The sequence below is a fragment of the Carex rostrata genome, chromosome 19, assembly GCF_964058835.1.
Source record: "Carex rostrata chromosome 19, lpCarRost1.2, whole genome shotgun sequence".
Lineage (NCBI taxonomy): Eukaryota > Viridiplantae > Streptophyta > Magnoliopsida > Poales > Cyperaceae > Carex > Carex rostrata.
The window spans coordinates 3,540,003-3,560,911 of record NC_135936.1 but is presented as its reverse complement, the minus strand read 5'-3'; the positions used below and the strand labels follow the sequence as shown (position 1 = coordinate 3,560,911).

Below are 20,909 nucleotides of genomic sequence, written 5' to 3'. Positions count from 1 at the left end.
ATCTGATGAATATTGTCACTGTAGGAGTCTTTTGAGATTCGTGTCAAGTTAAAATAACGGGTCCGGATTTAACAAATGCACCTCAGATACCTGAGATGATGGACAAGTATCCTCTCCAATATTGTAAAAGATTCCCTTCACTTTACGGTTTGAGATTAACTATCAGCTGCTTTGAGATTCGGGCTAGCAGGGGTATTGTTGGCTTTGAGATCCGTGCCAAGTTAAAAAGAACGGTCCAGATCCAATAATTTAAAAAGATTCCCTATTACGGTACCGGGGAGGATCTGAATTCGCTAAACTAGGAGCTGCTGCGTCGATCGGATGGTTATCATTCTGCTATCAGAGGGGATGCAGATTTGCGGTCTCCATATTCTCTAAGGTAAAGTAATATTTATGTTTAGATCTGGAGCGTTCGATCAGAATCCGGGCCAATCCGGTCGAGGTGAAATGCATGGGACCCTTTAATATTTGTGCAGTTTCCGATCGGACGGTCCGAATCTAAACTGAAATATTCTGTTACCTTAAATGATGTGATTCGTGGAACGGATAGATCAGATTCGATCTGAGTGCTTGCTTTGAGCATCGACACTTCGTCAGGCGTTTACCTCGGTCGAGAGAAAATAATAGAGAAGAAGAAGCTCAGATTGGGATAATGGGTTTTTCAATTGCCTCGCCGAACGAAGAAAAGGTTCATGATTCTAAAAGCTCCGTCCAAGGTACGTGATTTAGTAATCTTCTTTAGGTAATCATTTCAATTTTGATAGTGATCTGGGACCTCTCCAGTTAAGATTTCCCTTTTTTTATTGTGCGTGGTTTAATTTAAGATGGTTCTGTATTGTTGAGTTGAGCAATCTCCCTTCTTCAATTTTAGTTCAATGCTCGAACGTAAGGTCAATTCAGTTGCAGTTATATTTAGGTGGTTTGATCATAGTTAGGCTGTATCAGACACACTGTTGTTTCTGACTATGACCATAACTGGTACACTCGTTATGCCAAACAAAATACTTTTAGTCAATGATCGCTTGTGTAGCAGTGAGATACTTATAACAATCCAGGGATCATTTGGTTCTGATCTAAATTGTTGCATCAATAAAAGTGGGATTCCGAGGTTTCTCCATCTCATCCATGAATAAATTCGATTGTCAAAAGCATCCTATGACATATTATTTAGAGCATAATGAAATTAAGAAGAAAACAAAACTAGTCCTAAACATTTAGTAGACCATTTTGTGCAGATGTATTCTCAATTTATATCACTTATTTGTTGTGCTATTCCTTAAACCCTGGTGATACAAATAGTGTACTGGTTGGGTCTTTTACTGTTATGACACGTACCTCACATATTAGATGATTGTTTTATTATATCTTCCTAATAAGGTGTATGCTGCTTCTGTCCACCACCAGACACCAGATCGGTCAGGTCTGTTCCCATCACACTTCTTCTATTTACTGGGTTATATTGTTTCCAGTACAAATTGCAGATGCAAGTCAGTCAATACCTGTTTGATATTTTTAGCAAGGTATATGTAAATGCTCGGTTTAAACTTAGCTATGTTTGATTGCAAGTATTTTATGTAATTTTTTTATTTATTTTTATTGCAGAGGCTGTTAAATCTGGATTCAAGACTGGTGTTTTATGCACTTTTGCTGCTGCAGTCCCCACAGTTAGTTTTATTTTTCTATTTGTTTAATGTTTTGGTGCAGGAACTCTACTTGACTAAAATATGATATATCCTACACAAGGAGAAATTACCTTACATGCCCAATAAACTTAAATATTGTCGTGTATGGCATAAAATATCATTTACCCAAGTTTTTTTCATTTCCATTAAACTAATATGTTCATCAGACACCTACTTCCTCATTTATTCCTTTTTTCACAATGAGGAATGGGATGGCATTTATATACTTTGAAGGACATAACAGAGAGTGGTCAGGTGATGCTCTCAGTTCATTCCTTTTGCGGGAATATGTATCCTATTGTTTCATTAGGGCATGCATGGCATCTTGATGCCTATTTGGGCATATGTGAAAATGTCTCTCAATTTATTTTGGGTTAAGATGAAAATGGTCACTGAGCTTCATGTTTTGTTTAATTTGTTCCTTGACATCCAAATTACTTTATCGACTCCCTAACTCTGGCTGATCTGTCTTCCTTGTTTCTTTTCTTTTTGCAAAGTTCAGCGGCTTAGCTTGTTTCATAGGAGTTTTTTTGTCCGAAAGCAATGTTTTGCCTTTTGTGCTTGTCCTCTCTTATTCCTGTGGGGCACTACACTCTATTATATATATATTTTTTATTTTCTCTCATATTTTTTTTGGCTTTATACCTGAAATTTTATAGTTAATTGGATGCCGCACCATTCCATGGGCCAAAGCTAACCTCAACCACACTGCACAGGCACTCATTATATCTGCTGGTAACATACTTTTCACAAATTTCTTTATAAAAAGATAGTTTCCTAGATCACATGCCAGTAGAGTTTAGCATACCGGTAAGGTTTTGGTTCTAGCTTATGTCTGTCTTTAGTTGGCTAAAAAAGTTAAATTCCAAAATCGTTACCATCCAGGTTAAACCTTTCTTATATTGTTTTTCATTTTTTATCGCCTTTTTTTAAAAAAAAATTACATGAAAGCGTATCACCCCTTTTTCTGTTCGTACACTAAAGAGAGATTTGATTTCTTATACTACAGTATTGATCCAGGCCTACAACAATATGAATTCTCTTTTTTTCACTTCTATATTTTGTTTTCTCTTTCCAATATTGGTTGCATGTTTTAGGCCTTATTACAAAGCTAATCGATCATTTACCAGGAAATATTTAATCAATCAGTAAACTTTTGGCAGCTGGAATAGCTGGATTTTTTATCACTGCTGATCGAACCATCCTAGAGAGTGCAAGAGGAAACACCATTGGCAAGCATGACAAGTAGACCTGAACAATAAAATTGCACGAGAAAATATTGAAACAAAGAAAGAGCCCCTAATGCATAATGGTGTAGTGACACTTTTCTGGACTTCTTTTGGTTGGCACAAATAAAATTTATTTTGACTGATTAGCTGTTATAATAGGATTTTTTTTTTCTGAAAAGCATACGCTGTGGAAATATCATTTTCATAGATGTGCAGTTGTTAATTAAATAACATCTTAAAATATTGAAATGCTATTTGATTTGCAGTTTGATTGGTCTAACGGTGGTTGATTGAGTAGGGTTCAGGTCTAACTCGTCCAGACTCGCTCGTCTCAGTTAATTGTTTTTTTTTTTTTGCCAACTATAAATCTTAATTATTAAGTATCAATTACCAAATATTTAGTTGCGTGTCTTGACTTGTTATTAAATATTAATTCTAAAAAGTATTGTTAAGTATATTGATCTATGGAAAAACTTATTGCAAATACCGAACGAAGATATGTTAAGAATTAACTCTGCACTAACAAATGCAATTTTTTTTTTTTTTTTTTGTAAAATGTTAACCATGGTTGATTTGCTTAACCGTGCATTTTGGGAGAGGTGCGTGTTCGTTCCTAGCCATGTTTAACTACGCATTTTTTATAATTAAATGTCAACAATAAAAGAGACACTTGGTGATTCCTCAAGATGCATATAAAAAAGAAACGAATGCAAAATTTATGAGTTCCATTATTTAAAATAAAAATGTGGTCAACCGTGAATTAGATGGTTTTGCAGTTTTGCTGAAATTTTTTATTAGGCAAAATGAGTTTATGTGAAGAAGAATGATCACATCATTAAATTTATGGTATTGATAGCATAATAATGTAAGAATTTGAACAATAATTGCTAAAAAAAACTATAATATGCTTGTCGAACCAAAATTGTTGGCGATGGGTAAAGTTTTAGGTTTTGAGATTAATATCAAACAAAAGCTATAAACGTGTGAATTAAACACCAACTGAAAATCTTAGAGGAATTGAATATTACTTCAAAATGAGAACAACATTATGAGATGCTTGTTGATTGCATTTCCTCTTAGGTTGAAAGAACTGATAGAGGTTTTATTTGCAGTAACAAATAGTTACAATCAACTAAGCAACATTTTATTTTTATCTGAAAAGCTCATTTGGTTATATTATAACTTGCACTCAATATCTTCCTATTTTAACTAACTAAGGAGGTCAAACATGGACAATTTTTTTGGTAATAATTTCAATTGGGGTCATTATCAGAACTATAAATTAAGAGATAAGAACTCATGGAAATTGGTGTCTATATTCTCCTTCCCAACTGAATGAATAGCATCAATATTGGACTCGTTGGTCACTCAGATCAACGTTGATGCAAGCAAGTAGCAACTACAAACAAGTGCATTTTTTTAAGGGATCGACTAACAGTCCCCCTAATTCAGTCCCCTAAATGTCCCCCTAACTAACTGATGTATAAAGTACAATGGGGACCACTAACTACATGGTGGGATACTAACTACTTGGGGGGTCACTTGTATTTGAAAAAAACTGGACATCAACTTATACGCGCAAGTATTGTCATATGATATATTAAGTATTCATACCTAAGACATTAAGTATTAAAAAAAAAACTGGACATCAATTTTCTTTTATACACTCATCTTTTACACGTTTTTAAAAGTGATTTTTTTTTCTATTTAATCTCGTTAATATTTCTAACAATATGTGAGGAATTTTGCGAATCTAAAATCACAAACATCTTCTACGTAATTTTTTCTTTCAAATGAGATCCATGATGAAGTACTTTTGGGTCCTTCGTCGTTCAAGTATTCACAACTCGATGTGCAAGTATTCATACTTACACATTGAAAAATATTGTTATGTTGTAAAGTAACTTAAATCAATTAATTGTTTTGTGCTTGAACATATTGATAGGTACTAAGAAAAATATTCATATTAATAACTGAACTATGAATTGTTACATTGTAAAATATCTTAATTTAACATTCTTTTAAATTGACAATATTCAAACTATTAATATATAAAACAGTAAGTAACAATAGTTAAGATAGCAAGTATTCATATTTACTTGGTCAAATTTTGTTGTTATTATGAGACATATGTTTTACTAATTTTTAAGACAAGAAGTATTCATATCTATTTAGTCCAATTTTAGTATTACTGTAATGCATTAGTTTTACCAATAGTTAAGACATGAAGTATTCATATATACTTGTTTTTGTTATTATTCTTTTCATACATACTTTATCTGAATTATTGATTTCTAAAACACTTAGTATTCATACTTAAGCGTGAAGATGTGTATTGTTATGAAACAATATTTGACTTTAATTTTTTTAAGTATTCATACTGTAGTTTTAGTAAAAAATATTAATATCTAAAATTTTAAGTATTCATACTTACGCATTGAAGTATAAATTGTTATGTTATAAAGTAACTTAAATCAGTTAATATATTTGATACTTGAATAAGTATTCATACTTATAACTGAACATATTGATAGACATGTATTTTTGTTGCGAATCTCTTTTAAGAGATTGATGATATTATCATGTAATCCGAGAAATATTCATATCTATACAAGAAAATATGAATATTTATATTATAAAATATGTTATAAGATAAAACTAATATTTAATAATCAAAGTTTCATACAAATACTAAACACATTTAATAACATAACATTAAAAAACATCTACTACAAACGTCATAACCATAAATATACAAAGTTTCAGACAAATTTATCAAACTAAATTTACACAACAATTTATGTCTTATGCCTACCATATCTTATACATATCAAATATTCATATCAAACAAATCAAGTATCTACGTTGCACAAATCAAACATTTACACCTAATACAACAGAAAATACAGTTGTCTTATGCCTATTATATCAAATAAAAACTATCAAGTATTCACACCTAAAAAATAAAACATGTACACTTTATAAAACAAAAGTACACTAATCTTCGTCCGCCCAAGCTTTTCATGGAAATTTGTTGTCCAGTCCCTATGTATCAGTCCAATTTCCAACAACTTCCAATACCAGTACTGGGTTTTGCTGTACCAGTTCATCACTTTGTGTCTTTTCGACGTTGTTTCGGGTCAGAATCGTACCAGCACTGTGGAAGTAATACCTGCAACACTCTTCAAATCAAGGAATTAAAACAAGAAGACCTTCATAATAGTAGAAACACCAAGCAACAAGGATTTTCAAAAATAAAATGAGTAAATGTTGTCCGATCAAGCTAAATTGTCAGAATTTCGAAAATAAGAAATACAATTATTAAGAAAGAAGATTTCAGAACTTCAACCTATTTTTCTGAGCACTAAGCAGAGACATCCTAGCAATCTAGGGTCTGAGGTAGCAACTGCAGAGTCGACCGCACCTTTCCCCTTTCAATAAATTGATCCCTGACATTGCAGCTACCTGTCAGCCGATCTTGATCAAGATGTGATTCCCTTGTTGAAACTTGAAATCCATATTGATCTATAATTTAGGAGTCTGAATTTCTCATTTCAACCGTTCATGCACGTTGTCTTCACTGGAGACCAATTAGAGAGTAATTAGTGTGAATTCTTTATGGATTTGGCACATCTTAAGTAGGTTGAGGTTGAATTAAACCTACTATAGTCTAGATGCAACGAGAAATAGTAAATTTCAAAAGTTTTACTCAAATTTCTTACAGTTGGGAGGGTCAGTAAAGAGAATCTAGTCAGCTTTCATGAAGTCGAGGTGATTAGATCTGTTTCCCAAGCTCACTTGTTCTCCTCTAGATACACGCTCCTTGTGCCATCTAAGAAGCTGGGACCCGCATGCGGTTTGAGCAACCAAGCACACTTCAGAATGCTAGATGAAGGAGTAGGAGTATGTTGGGGAAAGTGGATCGGAGGCTGATCGGAGTTGGGGAAGGTAGAGATGGGGTGGTGAAGCTCAGGGCAAAGTGGTTCGAAGGCTGATCGGAGGCTGCTCAGAGTGTTGATCGGAGGTTGATCGGAGGTGGATCGAAGGCTGATCGGAGGCGGCACAAAGTGTTGATCGGAGGCTGCTCAAAATGGAGGAAGGCAGAGATGGGGAGCTGAGGCTCCATTGACGGCAAGGACTGGAGATGTGCTATGCATCGCAGGAATGGAGAAGAGATAGAATGGAGTCTCCTCTTGCGGTGCTTTTTATGGCCATTATTTATTTAAGTTTTTTCTAGAAGGTTCACTCTTTCCTTTTTTGAATCAAGGATTGCAGTTGCCGCTAGTCTTTTCTTTTAAGGAAGTTAAACTATCAGGGGGACGATTAGGGGACCAGACAGCGGGGTACAAAATCTTTACTCTTTTTTTAATATAGTTTACTTAAGGCGTGCTCCAAAAGGAAGCTAGGATGCGAGGAAAATGGAAGAGACCGGAGGGAAATTGTGTGATTGTGTCACAATCTAAAGTTTCCATAGAATTTGAAGTTATAAAATTATGCCACAATCTAAAGTTTTCATTCAAAATATGCTTCTAGTTTTATACATCTCGAAATAAATTATAAATTATACGAAACATTCATAATAATTATAAAATTATAACTCATTCTAAAAAATTTCTATTCAATTAAATATTTTGGCTCTTTCCTTATAATGCACTTTTCAAGAAAATAAAACTTTGCTAGACAGTTTGGAGGCTAAAGGGGAATAAGAGGGAAAACCTGTTTCATCCATTAAATTCTTAATGTTTTTTTAATTGGAATTTTCTTTTAAAGTAATATTGAGAGTATTCATGTTTGGATGGATAAGTATCCAATTTTTAAATCTGGACAAAAATATTATAAAATGATAACTTGATGGAAACAATCCAATTTTGTCTAAAAGGAAAAACAAAAAAAATTTAAGCATCGCCTGCCACTTAAGAGCATCTACATCCCTGAAATTATTAGAGTTTCTAATCTGAAGTGGCAGTTTCTAATTCAGTTTCAGAGATGTGGGAGAGTTTCTTATTTAGAAACTATGCAGGAAAGTTTCTTATTAAGAAACTGTTTATAAACTCTATGTTAGCCAAATGATTGGCTCAAATTATTTTCTCCTGTAATTTATTTGCTGATGTGACAATTAAGAAACTCTAATTTTGAGTTTCAGGGATGTGAGAGTTTAGAAACTTTCAGAGACAAAATTTCTAAAAATTAGTTAACAGTTATTTAGAAACTCCAAGAGTTTTAGAAATGTAGATGCTCTAAGCACTAAATATTAATTTCCCCTACTTACATAATAATGAATAATTCAATAGTTCAAATATATATGGAACAAAAAATAAATCATTTCAATCCGCTTCACATTTCTGAAGTTAAATCCCCCATCAATTTACAACTATTATGTTATCTTCGTTTCTTGATAAATCTCCTTCCACCCTTTTTTTTTTGTTTGGATAAACAACTGAGATACATCGTCAAATGACTCAAATCCCTTATCCATGACTATGCATCGTCCCTTATCCATGCATTCCCAGTTCCCACCCCTTCTCACGAGTCACGAGTGCGTATCCTCTGAGATATCTCAACTTTTGCGTGACCGACGTGTCCGGTGCCTATTCGGGGTGATGTAGGGGGTCGTATTACGTGTGCTTTGAGAGTCGTGCAGAACGTATTTAAACGGTTGAGATTTTCCATAAAGTCACGCAAAATTTGAGATATCTCAGAGGATTATACGAATTCCCTTCTCACCACGTCTCCGAGAGGGACCCACTGGGGACCACGTAGGGCATGAATTCAACGCTCCCTTTTATTGGATAATTTGAAAAAGAAAAAAAAAAAGAAGGTGATGATAAACACTGAATTGGATATAAGGTTTTTTCATGGTTCAAATATAAGCGATAAAATTAATTTTGTAATAGATAGTTCATAAATTTGAAATAATAATCTCATTGTCGTAGTTTCTCTTATGTGATATTATTATCCTATGCATTTGGGTTGGGATCCATTGATAACATTAACACATTAACTTGATAATTTTGACAATTGTAAATATTATTCATAATTTTTAAATTTGGCAGTTGAAATAAACTCTATGTAAATCATGTATATGATAAATGATGAAATTTTTGGTGTAAGTTTCATAGTTTACCAATTTGACTTGAAATGCTCAACAACTCATATTTAAAGGGGTTTTAACGTTTTTTTATGTGATTTATAGCACTAAATGGGGGTCCTTAATAAGTTTTTCTAAAATTCTTTATGACAAAAAAAAACCTCAGGGAACAAAATAAAGTGACTTGTATCACTTTTCTTATACGTAAGTACGTAACTAAATATTGCGACATTTTTAATTTTATTTTGATGAAAATTGATAATTGAAAAAACCAACAATTAGGAATTGTTCACATGATTAGCTAAGCTTGACAAGTTCTTTGTGGAAATTAAAACAAAGATGATATATATAAAAAATTAGCATTCACAGAAAAAAAATCAATTATATTTAATTATTTATTTTGATATGCATTTTTTTTTGTTAATACAAAGTTGAACATTACTAAAATGAAGACATAACGAAAATACTAAAGTGGAGATCCAAACTCAAAATATGCACCTCTGAAATGTGCTGCAATTCTTGGTTGGCGAACAGTACCGCTGAAATTTTGAATCCAACCGTTCAATTTTTTCTATGCACGCATTTCAAAACAGCTGAATTTTCTGTGCACGCATCTCAAAACAGTTCAATGGCTAGATTCAGAAAAGCAGGGATTTCAGCAGATTCGTTTCCCTACTAAAGAGGCGTCGTAAATTTCCATAGTCCGAATTTATCCGAATTCTAATCGGACGGTGCAGATCCAAACTTAAAATTTGACTAACATGGGTTTCAGATAGTGGTTTGCTAAAACCCGTAACGGGTTACCCGAACCCCCTGCCCGAGGTACCCGTACCCGAGGCCGGGTATAAACGGGTAAACGGGTACGGGTATGAGACGGGTCGGACCCACCTTTTTTGAAAAAAACCCGCCCATACCTGTACCCGCCTGTTGTACACGCCGCCCGTTACGGGCGTACCCACCACCCGTATCCTATCCGTTTACCTGTCCCGGATTTACCCGAGGTACCCGTACCCTACCTGTTTACCCCTTTTTTTTTAAATTTGAATTTTTTCAAATTTCCCTTCCCCCCTCCCCTCCCGGTTTTTTTTTTTTAATTTCTGTTTTTTAAATTATGTTTTTATTTCTGTTTTTTAAATTATGTTTTTTAATTTCTCTTTTTAAAATTCTTATTTCTGTTTTTTAAATTTTATTTTTTAATTTCTATTTTTTTAATTTCTATTTTTTTTATATTTTATTGTTTTAATTAGAATGAGAATTTGAAAATAAAATAAAATAACTCGTGTAAAGAAATAAATAAATAGATTTGTACTTAGCCGTATAAATATACAAATTTTCGCATAAATAATTTTTATATATAAGGTACAAATTTTATTAATTTAAAAATTATAAAGATGCGACTTGATAATTTCATGTATATATATATACACTATTTGATATCAAACTATTCAGATTTTAAAAATCGAATTATAAACATGTAATAATATTCGTACGACACTTTAAAATAAACAACAGAAAAAAAAACCCGGACCCTACTCGAGGTACCCGTTACCCCTACCTAAGACGAGCACGGGTATGAAACGGATAGAGTAGAGTTTTTGAAAAAAAAAACCGTACCCGTTCTACCAAGTACCCGTCCTACACGTTACCCGTCCTACCCGTTACCCGTCCCGGATTTACCCGAGATACCCGTACCCTGGCCGAGAGCAAACCGCTAGTTTCAGATCAGGGTGGGAGGAATTTGGAGCCCAATCCAAGCACAGCATTAATTGAACGGTCTTTTAATCTAAATCAAAAGGCGGTCAATCTCAAACCATCTGATCTAAATACCGACCAGTTAGGCTTAATATGCCACATCGGCACATCCCCCATGAGGTTTCTTATCCTCTTTGGCATGATTGGGTCTAACCCAACTATGATGACTCACACCTGACCTGACACATCCTATCTATCTATCTTTCTCTCTCTCATTGTATGCTAATTGCTCTCTGTTTATTTTATTTTTAAAATTTTGTAGCTTAATATAATAGGTGATAAAAGATAGCCGTTGAATTTTTCTTAACAACTAAGACTCACCTTTCAAATCAAATCAAATATTTTTATTTTTATTTTGTTTTTCTTTATTATATATTTTGACAAAAAAAAAGAATACGCAAGCGATAATACCAATTTGCTGATAAGGTCAACAGAAGTAGGATAGAGAAAATATTAAGTAATACCTAATGAGTTCACATCATCACATGCCAACCAATTTGATTTCCTACTAATATTCATATTTTAATACACATTGCATCACCTTGGTACTGTAGCATACAGGTTTCTCCAATCCGCCCATGTATTCTTCAATCCCATGTAAAATCCATTATAATATTCTCGTTATGAACTAGGTAGTTTTGGCATCATTGAGATGACAAAAATTTCAATTTAGAAAACTTTTTTAATCATTGCTTGTCTAACCAAATCTTGTCCTTTGTGAATTATGATAAATTAATCTTGATTGATTATCTCTCTGCTCACATTTTTGGTGACACTGACCCGACATATATACACCATTATCCATCCATGGCAGTTTTAACAAATGTGATTTTTAGGAATCATGTACTGGTTTCTCTCGGTGGCGCTAGGCAGAATTAATTAATCTGTGCAAAATGCATAAATCAAATAATAAATTTGAATATTTAAAAAATGAGTGTACTTCTAAGTTTGTATAAACAAATCCCCCGAACTAATAAAGAAGTAATTGAAACCAGATATACTAGACTATATAAAAGAAAACCCAGATATACTAATAAATAGCAGTTTGAATCAAAACCAATAAGAAACGCAATTAATTGTCCCAGTTAATTAATACTTTAAAATAAATTCAAAAAAATTATCCCAATTAAATTTGGTGCAGTCCTAGTTCCATAGTTCCATATGAGAAAAAAAAGTTTACGTTTGTGTTAGGTTTCTGAACATAACAAAAATGAATTAACAAAGAAATGAACACAAACAAATGAGCTTCTTTGTATTGTACTATTGTAGAAGCTAATCCATGACTGCCTCTTTTAATAAGTGGAACCATCAACCATGTGATCCAATGAAAAGCAATAGCTTTTAATAACTCAGATAAGGCTTAGGCGTCTCTTTCCAGTTATCAGTTTTCACACAAAAATATTGAAATAAGGATAAGGTCCCCACCTCATTTTAAATTAAAAAACCCGCTTCAAAAGCACATTAAAACACTTGACATTCGACCTTACAACTATATATATATACCCTCTCAATTAATCTCTCCACCAAATTCCCCTTTCATGCTAAATAGGAACTCTTTGGAAAAAGAAAATTCAAACGGAGAAGGTCTAAAGCGAATGAAATGATTCATAGTGCGGCATCCTTGCAACAAATAATGGAAGAAGAAGACGAATTCTCTGAGAGCACAACTTTCACTGGAGAGTCCAGTGGGTCTCTCTGCTCCTCAAATTCTAATATAGCAGATGATGCTTGTTCTTCAAGCCCAAGTTCATTGGAGTCACAAATGGAGACGAAAAATGGGCCCCTCTATGGGCTTTCTTCTCTTGTAGCGCAGCTTCCAATGAGGTGGGTTATCTTTTATGCCAGTTTTTCAATTTTGTTGATATGTTTACAAGTAAGAGTGGCAAAAAAGTTCGTAGTTCTTGATTTGATTTGAGTTTAATTCAGTTCGAAATTAGTTTGTTCTGAAACAAATCAAATTAGTTCAGTTCGAATTTTATTCAAATCAAATTCAAACTAGGTATAATTCATTTGAAATTGATTTGCGAACTATCTAGGTTTGAATCTCAAATAATGTGACTAATGGATTTAACCATTAATCTTTAATAATGCAGGAACCAAACCTATATTACAACTCAAAATTGTTAATATAATAGTAACTTATAATAGGAAAATGTTTCAGCAACGTAACAAATTAACAATGGAATAAGTTATATTTGACTAGACTCATGTCGTGATTTTAATCAATCATAAAAGATAAGGAAATCTTGAACTGACCCATAATCCATTAGTAAATTCGTGAAAGGTAAAAAGGAAACCGTGTGAATTTTGTTCCGCGAGAAGAAAACTAATGCATAAACTACCGGTATAATTAGGGCTGCCAAAAAAATTTGTAGTTCGTAATTCGATTGACTTCGATTCGAAAAATTTGTAGTTCGCAATTAATTTAATTCAAAATTAGTTCGGTTTGAAACAAATAAAACTAGCTTGATTTGAATCTTATTCAAATTCAAACTCAAACCAGGGTAAGTTCGATTCGTTTACAACCCTATTTACAAGACTAGAAGAAAGAAAGAAAAAAGAAAAGAAAAGCATAACCAATTTTGAAAATATGAAAAAAAAATACTGTTCAAGAAAAATAAAAAAAACTAGCGAGGTTGAAAATTTGCTGTAGTTTTAGTGATGGGAAAAATTGTATTAAAAAGTTTGAACTGTTTTTCTCAGATACCAAATTGCTTCAAGTGCTTGTGCTCGATAACAATATTAGGATAAATTTTTGTTTATTATCTCTTTTCCCCCGTTTATGCTTATATACCTTGGCAGTGTTTCCAAGTAAAGAGTAAAGATTGAGTTTGTGGATGCACGGTAGTTAAAACTTTATTTTAAGGTCTTTGCATCTTAATCATCAAGCCACGCTATTATTATCACAAGATACTAGGGATAAAAAAAATTAAAATTGCTTGGTTATGTATCTAAATGACATAGGTGTCGACATTTATGAAATTATTATTTCAATAAAAGAAGAATGAAGGAGAGTGCATGGAAATTAATGATTAGTTATTCCATTTTTTTTTTCCGAAGAAAATACCAGGTCCAAGGGTTTTTTTCTTCTTCTTGTGAAGAACATGATTTCCTTTCCAGTCCCAAAAGACATAATTAAAATGTCTACTTGTACATTTATTATCTCACTGATCATAAAGGCATACGGATCAGATAATCTCGCTAACAACAGATTATTTCATTTTTGTAGGAGAGGGCTTTCGAAATTCTACACAGGGAAATCACAATCGTTCACATCTCTATCTGATGCAGGAAGCGTAGATGACCTTGCGAAAAAAGAAACAGAAACACCTTACAGTAGAAGAATGAAAATGAACAAAAGTTATACGGGAGGATTGGATAAGAAACAAAGACCAATTTGCCCTCCCACTAAGGTCATTTCTAAAAGGCAAGCTAGGGGATCATTTGGGGGCTTAGTTTCAAAGATGAGTAGTAGAAACCTCTCTTTCCAGCTGAACTCATGCCGTGTGCAGACATGAGATATTTTGTTTTGTTTCTTACTCACATCCCTTTCTTTTTCTTTTTCTTTTTCTTTTTCTTTTTTGGCAAAGAGCATTTCATGTGAGCTTTTGTTTTATCACATATGAAATATGCCTAAGAAATTAATGCTGCCCAAATGTACATTACAAAATTAATAATTCACTGGAGGTCCATGTTTATACAACACACTGTTCATTCTGCAACAATAAGCCTTTCATATAAGGATCCTCAAAATTATGCTTTTTGCAGTTCAGTACTATTGTCCAAACTTTATGCTTTGTACACTCTTTAAGACATGGACACACAGAAATGACAGCATCTCAGGTCAGCACCGGAAATAATATGCCCTTTAAACCTCCAAGATATAGTTGAGTTGACATCACGTCTTGTGACATCTTCATGATTTAAGAGACAATTCTCATTCTTATACCTCGTGGAGCATTCAAGCTGCTTGTGAGTAGGATTCATGCAAGCCCGGTTGCATAAGTACAGTGAAAGTGTTGCTATTGAAGGTTATCTAAAAGCTGTTCAATCTCCCAACCATTTAAAGCCCTCTGCAAATTCAAACTTAAAAAAACAGAGAACCTGAAATTAGCAACTAAGAATGCTTGACATGCCATATTTTGATACATGATGTAGCTGATACCTTTAGATTTTGTTATTGACCATTTTGTTCCAATTTTGCCCTTGTGTTGGCACAAATGACAGTTGATAGAAACTAAAATTGTGGTTAATTTGAAGCTCAATTCCACATCAATGATCAAAGATATGTGTGATTGCTTCAATTAAGTTGCTGTTACCCAATTGAGGTCTTAATTGCATATTAAAAGTCAACAGGTATCATAGCCTTTTACTTCCAAAGCAACTATACCTCATCAGAATCAATTTCAAGATGATCCAAGAGGATTTTTATGGCATTGCTCTTTGATACACCGAGGGGTACTATTTCAAGCATGTCAGGATGCATTTCAACAATGTGGGCGCGCCCCTTTGTCATTTCCAACAAATGGGTTTGCAGCACGGAAGAATTACTAGTAGTCCGAAGAAAAGCTAATTTCTACAAAAATCAAAATGATAAATTTATTAAACATGAAGAGGAATTTTCTACATGAATAATTTGCTTCGCTTGTCTAATACAAGCTGTCAGACTCCTCATTCATCTAGTAGCTCATGGTGGGAATTGTACTATTGGCCTGTGAACCCACCATCCGACCATCGCAAAAAACAATGAATAACAAAATAACTTCAAAAATTTAAGAATAATGATTCGCACAAGGTGAATAAAAGTGCTCACATGACATCAATGATTGTTAATTCGGTCCATGCTGGTACTAACCATGCAAGAAATAATTGTGTATTTTGCATGGATTGTTTGGTTAAATTGTAACACAGCAAGCAAAAACATGTTTTATAGTTCAAATAGGAGTTTTAACTGATAAAACAGTAGTACTGATGTAAAGAAATAAAATAGGAAAAGGGTACTTGTGGGGTATTTGTCAATTACTAAAATGTGAAAAAAAAAAAACACTGGTATTGATAAATTGGAAACTGGAGGTATGTTGGTACCACTTTCTCCAAAAAAAAAAAATAGCATTAGAGAAGGGCTATAGTGGCATTAATTGGTGCCTCCAGATAAAGACACAGTAATATAATATTAGAAAAAAATATACTACTGCTAAGTATTGTGTGCAGTAACTTTTAATGTGATCCTGGGATAGTACATATCCTGCTTCTTGCGCATGTAAATATGCTAAATGAATTGGAGAAAAGAAAATTTTAATAAGGTTGAACACAAAATAAATTTGCATTAGAGAGCTTACTTGTATGCTGGGATTCTCTAGAAGGTGCTGGACTGAAGGAAGTACCTTAGCCTGAAAGAAGAAAAATAAAAATGAATGTCTAAACAGCAGAAGAGAAATTTCAATATATGGCTTGAAGTACCTTTGGTTCATAATGTCTTTTATGAAGAGAATTAACAAAAGAATGCTCAAACAAAGTCAAGCATTGGTCGTTAGAAAATGCAACAAGAGGAATCTCATGCTCCAGTGAATAGGAAAATGCCTACAAAAGTTAAACTAAAAGGTAAATATTTTACTTTACTGATGACAATGAAGCTATCAAAATTGATATTAGGGTACTACCTCTTCACATAAATCCTGGTCCAAATTTGCTCTGTAGATCTCACGACCTTGCCTCCCACAAACAATTGCTCCCTAAAAGCAAATATTTTCTCGGTAAATAATTATCAATAAATAAAAGGTAAAACAACAACAATAATAAAATATTGTATAAAAAAATATTACATGAAGAAATATGCCAGGTGATACTGAGATGCATTCTCCCAAATTTACCATCTCCATAGCTCTTGCAATGGCAGCACGACTCTGAATTGACATACAAATAAAGCTTAAGTTGCAAATAATTTGTATATTACTGGCACCGAAGATGCTTTTTTACATGTATGAAACTAATATACCTTTTCAGTTATAACAGTTAGCTTCACTTCTCTTGAAATTGCCTCTCTTAAAGCTTCAGCTGATCTCCTAAGCATTTGGCAGTCATCGTCTAGCAATTTATCTTTTTCCCTTCAAGTAATTAGTATAAGAATATACAAACAAAGAAAAAAGAAGGAAATTTCTACTTTACATACGGTCTCTCACCATCTATGTCAAACAAGATGTGGCTCAGTTTTGAATTGCAATCCTTTACAGTGCCTCGATTGTTTAATTCTTGGTTATGATCTGCATATACCAGTTCAGAAGTTAAAAGGACTGAAATTCACTAGTGTAAGTATTAACCATCAAGTTGAGCACAAGCCTTTAACTAATAACCTTTAGTCCTGATAAACCTCAATGTATAATAATCCTTAAAACTAATCCTTTCAAGTCTTGTTTACGTGCTGTTATCACCATATTAAAAACCAACCATGCCAATGAAACACAAAAACAAATAATACAAAATAAAACAAAAGAGGACCTGAACTTTTCCAAACCAGAACAAAATCCAGCATGGCAACAAGTCATAAAAGAAGTGAAAAAGAGCAGAGAGTATCACCACTAAAGTTATCTTCATCCTGAATCAAGTCATATCCACTCTTAATAAGGCCCTTCTCTTTCCATCCAAGACTTGATAAAACATGTTCTTCTTCTATTACCATCTCTTCTTCGGCCTCACAGCTAATCTCATGATCAAAACCCAACAGATGCAATAAACCATGTACCTGAATATCATTAATCCATCCCAACTAAAAGTTACAAATATTCTTATAATTTCAAGACCCAGAGAAAAAAGCTGCACAAAGAACAAACCATGAGGATTCGTATTTCATCAAGAAGTGTATGACCTCTCTCCTCAGCTTGCCTGGCTGCTGTATCAATAGAAATTACTATGTCACCTAATAACAGCTGTTCAAATGAAAAAAATAAACAAATTTAAGTCGCTTGTTCATTTTTTTTAGCAAGATATTAATGGTTCGTGCTAATTTAAGGCCAGTGACAAGGCAATGTTCATGTGCCTGAAAACATTCAGAAGGGGTTTCAACTACATAGCAAATGTGGAACATTGATGAACAGCATGGTAGTAAATAAGACAACAATTTAGAACAAAAGAAGGAAATAAATCGAGCTTCATCTTCTCAATATAAGTTTTTTTTTTAGGAAAAAATAAGGGTCCCGTTAACCCCAACATCTATTTCTATCTAGATGCCTCTACGGGAACTGAAAATTGTCTTTCCATAGAGAGGGGCGAGACTCATTATCATCTGTGCATACAGTTCATCTTTCCAATATAATTCAATGGCTAACAAGATTATACTGAGAAACATACAAGAAAGACATTTTAAGAAAATAGGATAATAAACAAAGTGAGATCTAGAAGTACAATATTTAGCTTAAAAGATTACCTCAAATAAAAAGTTAAATTAGCTTTGCCTAATCCACAAAAATAAACAACAATTATCCCAAAGATTTAGTTGACCAACAACAAATATGTAAAATAGCCACAACAATCCCATTACTAACTGTAAAAAAGATTAAAACATTTGGTTTACAACAAAAATGATGCCAAAGAAAATAAAAAAAAGATAATAAGTGGCTTACAATTGGTATATTAAGTCCAGGAATGTGTTGCGACATAGACAAAACATCAGTTACACTATCTTCGTCTCTCCAATCTTTGTTAAGTTTTCTTATATAATCATCATCACATAGCAACAGGGATAGTTCCACATTATCATATTTATTCACATTTTTTATGGACTTGTCTCTGGTTTTATATTTACGTTCCTTCAGACCTGTGAATGCAACCTTCATAGCATCTGGTACATCTTTTCGTAGTGTCTCAGCTATGCTCTGTGTATGTTACAAAAGAAATAAAAAATTGCTTAGAAGAGCTACTTGTTTATGCCTAGTACTTAGAAAGTAACAGTTGAGTCCACTTCTGTATTTTGATTGAGCAACCCAGTGTTTGCAACTTAAGGTCATGTTTGGTTGTGGAGTAAAGTTAAACCGGATTAAATTTCTTACTCTAAGCTAAACCAGAGTAAGTTAATCATGTTTGGTGGAGTAAGCTAAACCACCTCCCTAGGTGGTGTAAGTTACTCTGATTTAGCTCAAATCTTACTCCATCTTAAACCGGCTATGTTACTCCTCATTAGGCTCCTTAAGCGTGGAGTAAGGGGTTTACTCCACCTCTTACTCCACAACCAAACATGGCCTTAGGAGAAGGCAGATTTGAGCCATTCATCATCAAATGACACATTGGCAATTCATTACAAGACCATCAAGTTGAGGAACAGTAAACATTTCTTTCCCAAGACTAACTTCAAAGCAAAAAGATTCCCGAATTAGTTTTGTTCGCCAATAAATTGAGAGATAACACAAAGCTTGCAAAAACATTGCTGAGTAAATCAGAACAAATGCTTTTGAAAAAATCTATGGATCCACCATGGATTTGGAAGGGATCAACCGAGACATTAAATTCCCAACAATACTACCCAATTGCAGATACAGAAAAAGAAGCAGGAAATGACCTGAATTTGAGGGTCGTCAGGCAAGTTCTCCTCAATGCAAATGAACACGTCCAGCTGAGGTGGCCTGAGACGCTTGGTCCGCCTCCCCCGTGGGGCAAGCCTTCGATGGAGTGCAATATGTCTCGCCAAGTAGGAAGCTCGAGGAGACAAGGAGGATAGACCTCGCAGTGAACAGCTGGAATACCGAGATGAGAAAGAGCAAGACCAAGGGATAAGTCTAGGTGTGCATGGAGTTAACTGGAGACAAGTGACCGGAGACGGTCGGAAATGGAGAGGGGCTCGAGGGGAGATGAGAAGGGAGCGAAGGAGGAGCCGCGCCATGGGTTTAAGGGGACTGGAGCGGATCTTTCACTGCGCGTGCATTTGCTCACTGTCTATCGGTACTTCAATAAATTCCCGCCAGTTCCGTTAGAACCGGAGATGTCCCTTCCTTATCCGAGTCCAAACCATCTGAGGTAACAGAATATTTATGTTTACATCCAGACCGTTCGATCAGAATCCGGATCAATCCGGTGCGAAGTGGAATGCACTTATTATCTTTTGCAAAAAATCAGGACGGGGCCAGATTAAAATTTAAAAAGGATATGTAATAGATATAGAGTTCTCAAATGGGCTGCGTTGGAGTGGAGACCGAGACCAAAACAGACCAATTATGTTTACAATTCTAGTTCTTTTCTTGTTTTCCATGTAGACCCTTGTTCTTTTCTTTATTACAGATAGAGACGTTTAAATTTGGAGATTTAACATAGAGGGCATTTTGGATAAATCAAACTCATATATAACTTTTTTCTCTAATTTTAAAAAAGAAGGAAAATGACGTGTATAGCTGCAGGCACATGTTTCATGGTTGGAATGGGTGTTAGAAATCGAGAAAAAAGTTAGAATTTTTTTTTGAAAATTTACTCAAGAAGAGAACAATTATAATTTGATAATTGAATATTCAACATTAAATAATTAGTCGACGTTGATAAATTGTAAATGTGAAAGTTTAATTATCAGTAATGGTAAGACTAACACGGAAGATCAAATGCTGCTACATTTTATGAAAACTTGATATAGAATTGCAAAAAATTTCAACAAACAAGCAAACTTAATAAGTTGGCTTAGGCCTCGGTATATAAATTATTTTGAGTACAAATCCATATGCACACACTATCAATTTATACACCTCTCAAAATAAAACCCTGATCCAGTTCTTGCTGAAATAATATCTGAATATTTATTATGGAGGCTATGCCATTATCTGAATATTTATTATGGAGGCTATGCCATTATCATTAGACCATTATCATTAGATCAAGTTACTGCCTTTGCCTTGTTTAAATTGCAGAAATCGAGCAAAATGAACAATTCTGTGGGTGTTTGTGTGGCCTGTAGGAATTCTGTGCGGGCCACACAAAATAAATTCAAGCCGAAAATAAAATTCGGAATTTATCAAGTTTTCTCCTTTCAAAACAGAGATTTGTGCGGGCCTTTGTGCGGCCTTAAGGAATTTTGTGTGGGCCACACAAAATCCTGCATGATCCCCAGCCAATTCTCCATTCTGTGCAGGCCGCAGGAAATTTGTACTGGCAGCAGAGAATTTGTGAAGGCCGCACAAGAGGCCGCAC

The 20,909-nt window shown here is 34.0% G+C and overlaps 3 protein-coding genes across 3 annotated transcripts; 2 read left to right on the top strand and 1 right to left on the bottom strand.

The window, feature by feature from the left end:
• The first annotated feature begins 554 nt into the window (after window positions 1-554).
• Window positions 555-3,179, top strand: LOC144571827 (early nodulin-93-like). The gene is made up of 4 exons (XM_078321207.1): window positions 555-716; window positions 1,603-1,664; window positions 2,342-2,417; window positions 2,846-3,179. The coding sequence occupies exons 1-4, from the start codon at window positions 653-655 to the stop codon at window positions 2,929-2,931; spliced, it is 288 nt and encodes a 95-aa protein (XP_078177333.1). The 5' UTR covers window positions 555-652; the 3' UTR covers window positions 2,932-3,179.
• A 9,110-nt stretch (window positions 3,180-12,289) lies between these two features.
• Window positions 12,290-14,855, top strand: LOC144571539 (protein OXIDATIVE STRESS 3-like). Its single transcript, XM_078320866.1, has 2 exons — window positions 12,290-12,575; window positions 13,981-14,855. The coding sequence occupies exons 1-2, from the start codon at window positions 12,352-12,354 to the stop codon at window positions 14,267-14,269; spliced, it is 513 nt and encodes a 170-aa protein (XP_078176992.1). The 5' UTR covers window positions 12,290-12,351; the 3' UTR covers window positions 14,270-14,855.
• Window positions 14,410-19,678, bottom strand: LOC144571538 (endoribonuclease YBEY, chloroplastic-like). Its single transcript, XM_078320865.1, has 12 exons — window positions 19,300-19,678; window positions 18,368-18,619; window positions 17,579-17,674; window positions 17,325-17,490; window positions 16,931-17,011; window positions 16,747-16,847; window positions 16,574-16,654; window positions 16,412-16,483; window positions 16,212-16,331; window positions 16,091-16,141; window positions 15,142-15,327; window positions 14,410-14,837 (listed from the first exon to the last, which is right to left on the bottom strand). Exons 1-12 carry the CDS (start codon window positions 19,618-19,620, stop codon window positions 14,799-14,801), a joined length of 1,566 nt encoding a protein of 521 aa, XP_078176991.1. The 5' UTR covers window positions 19,621-19,678; the 3' UTR covers window positions 14,410-14,798.
• Window positions 19,679-20,909: the final 1,231 nt, after the last annotated feature.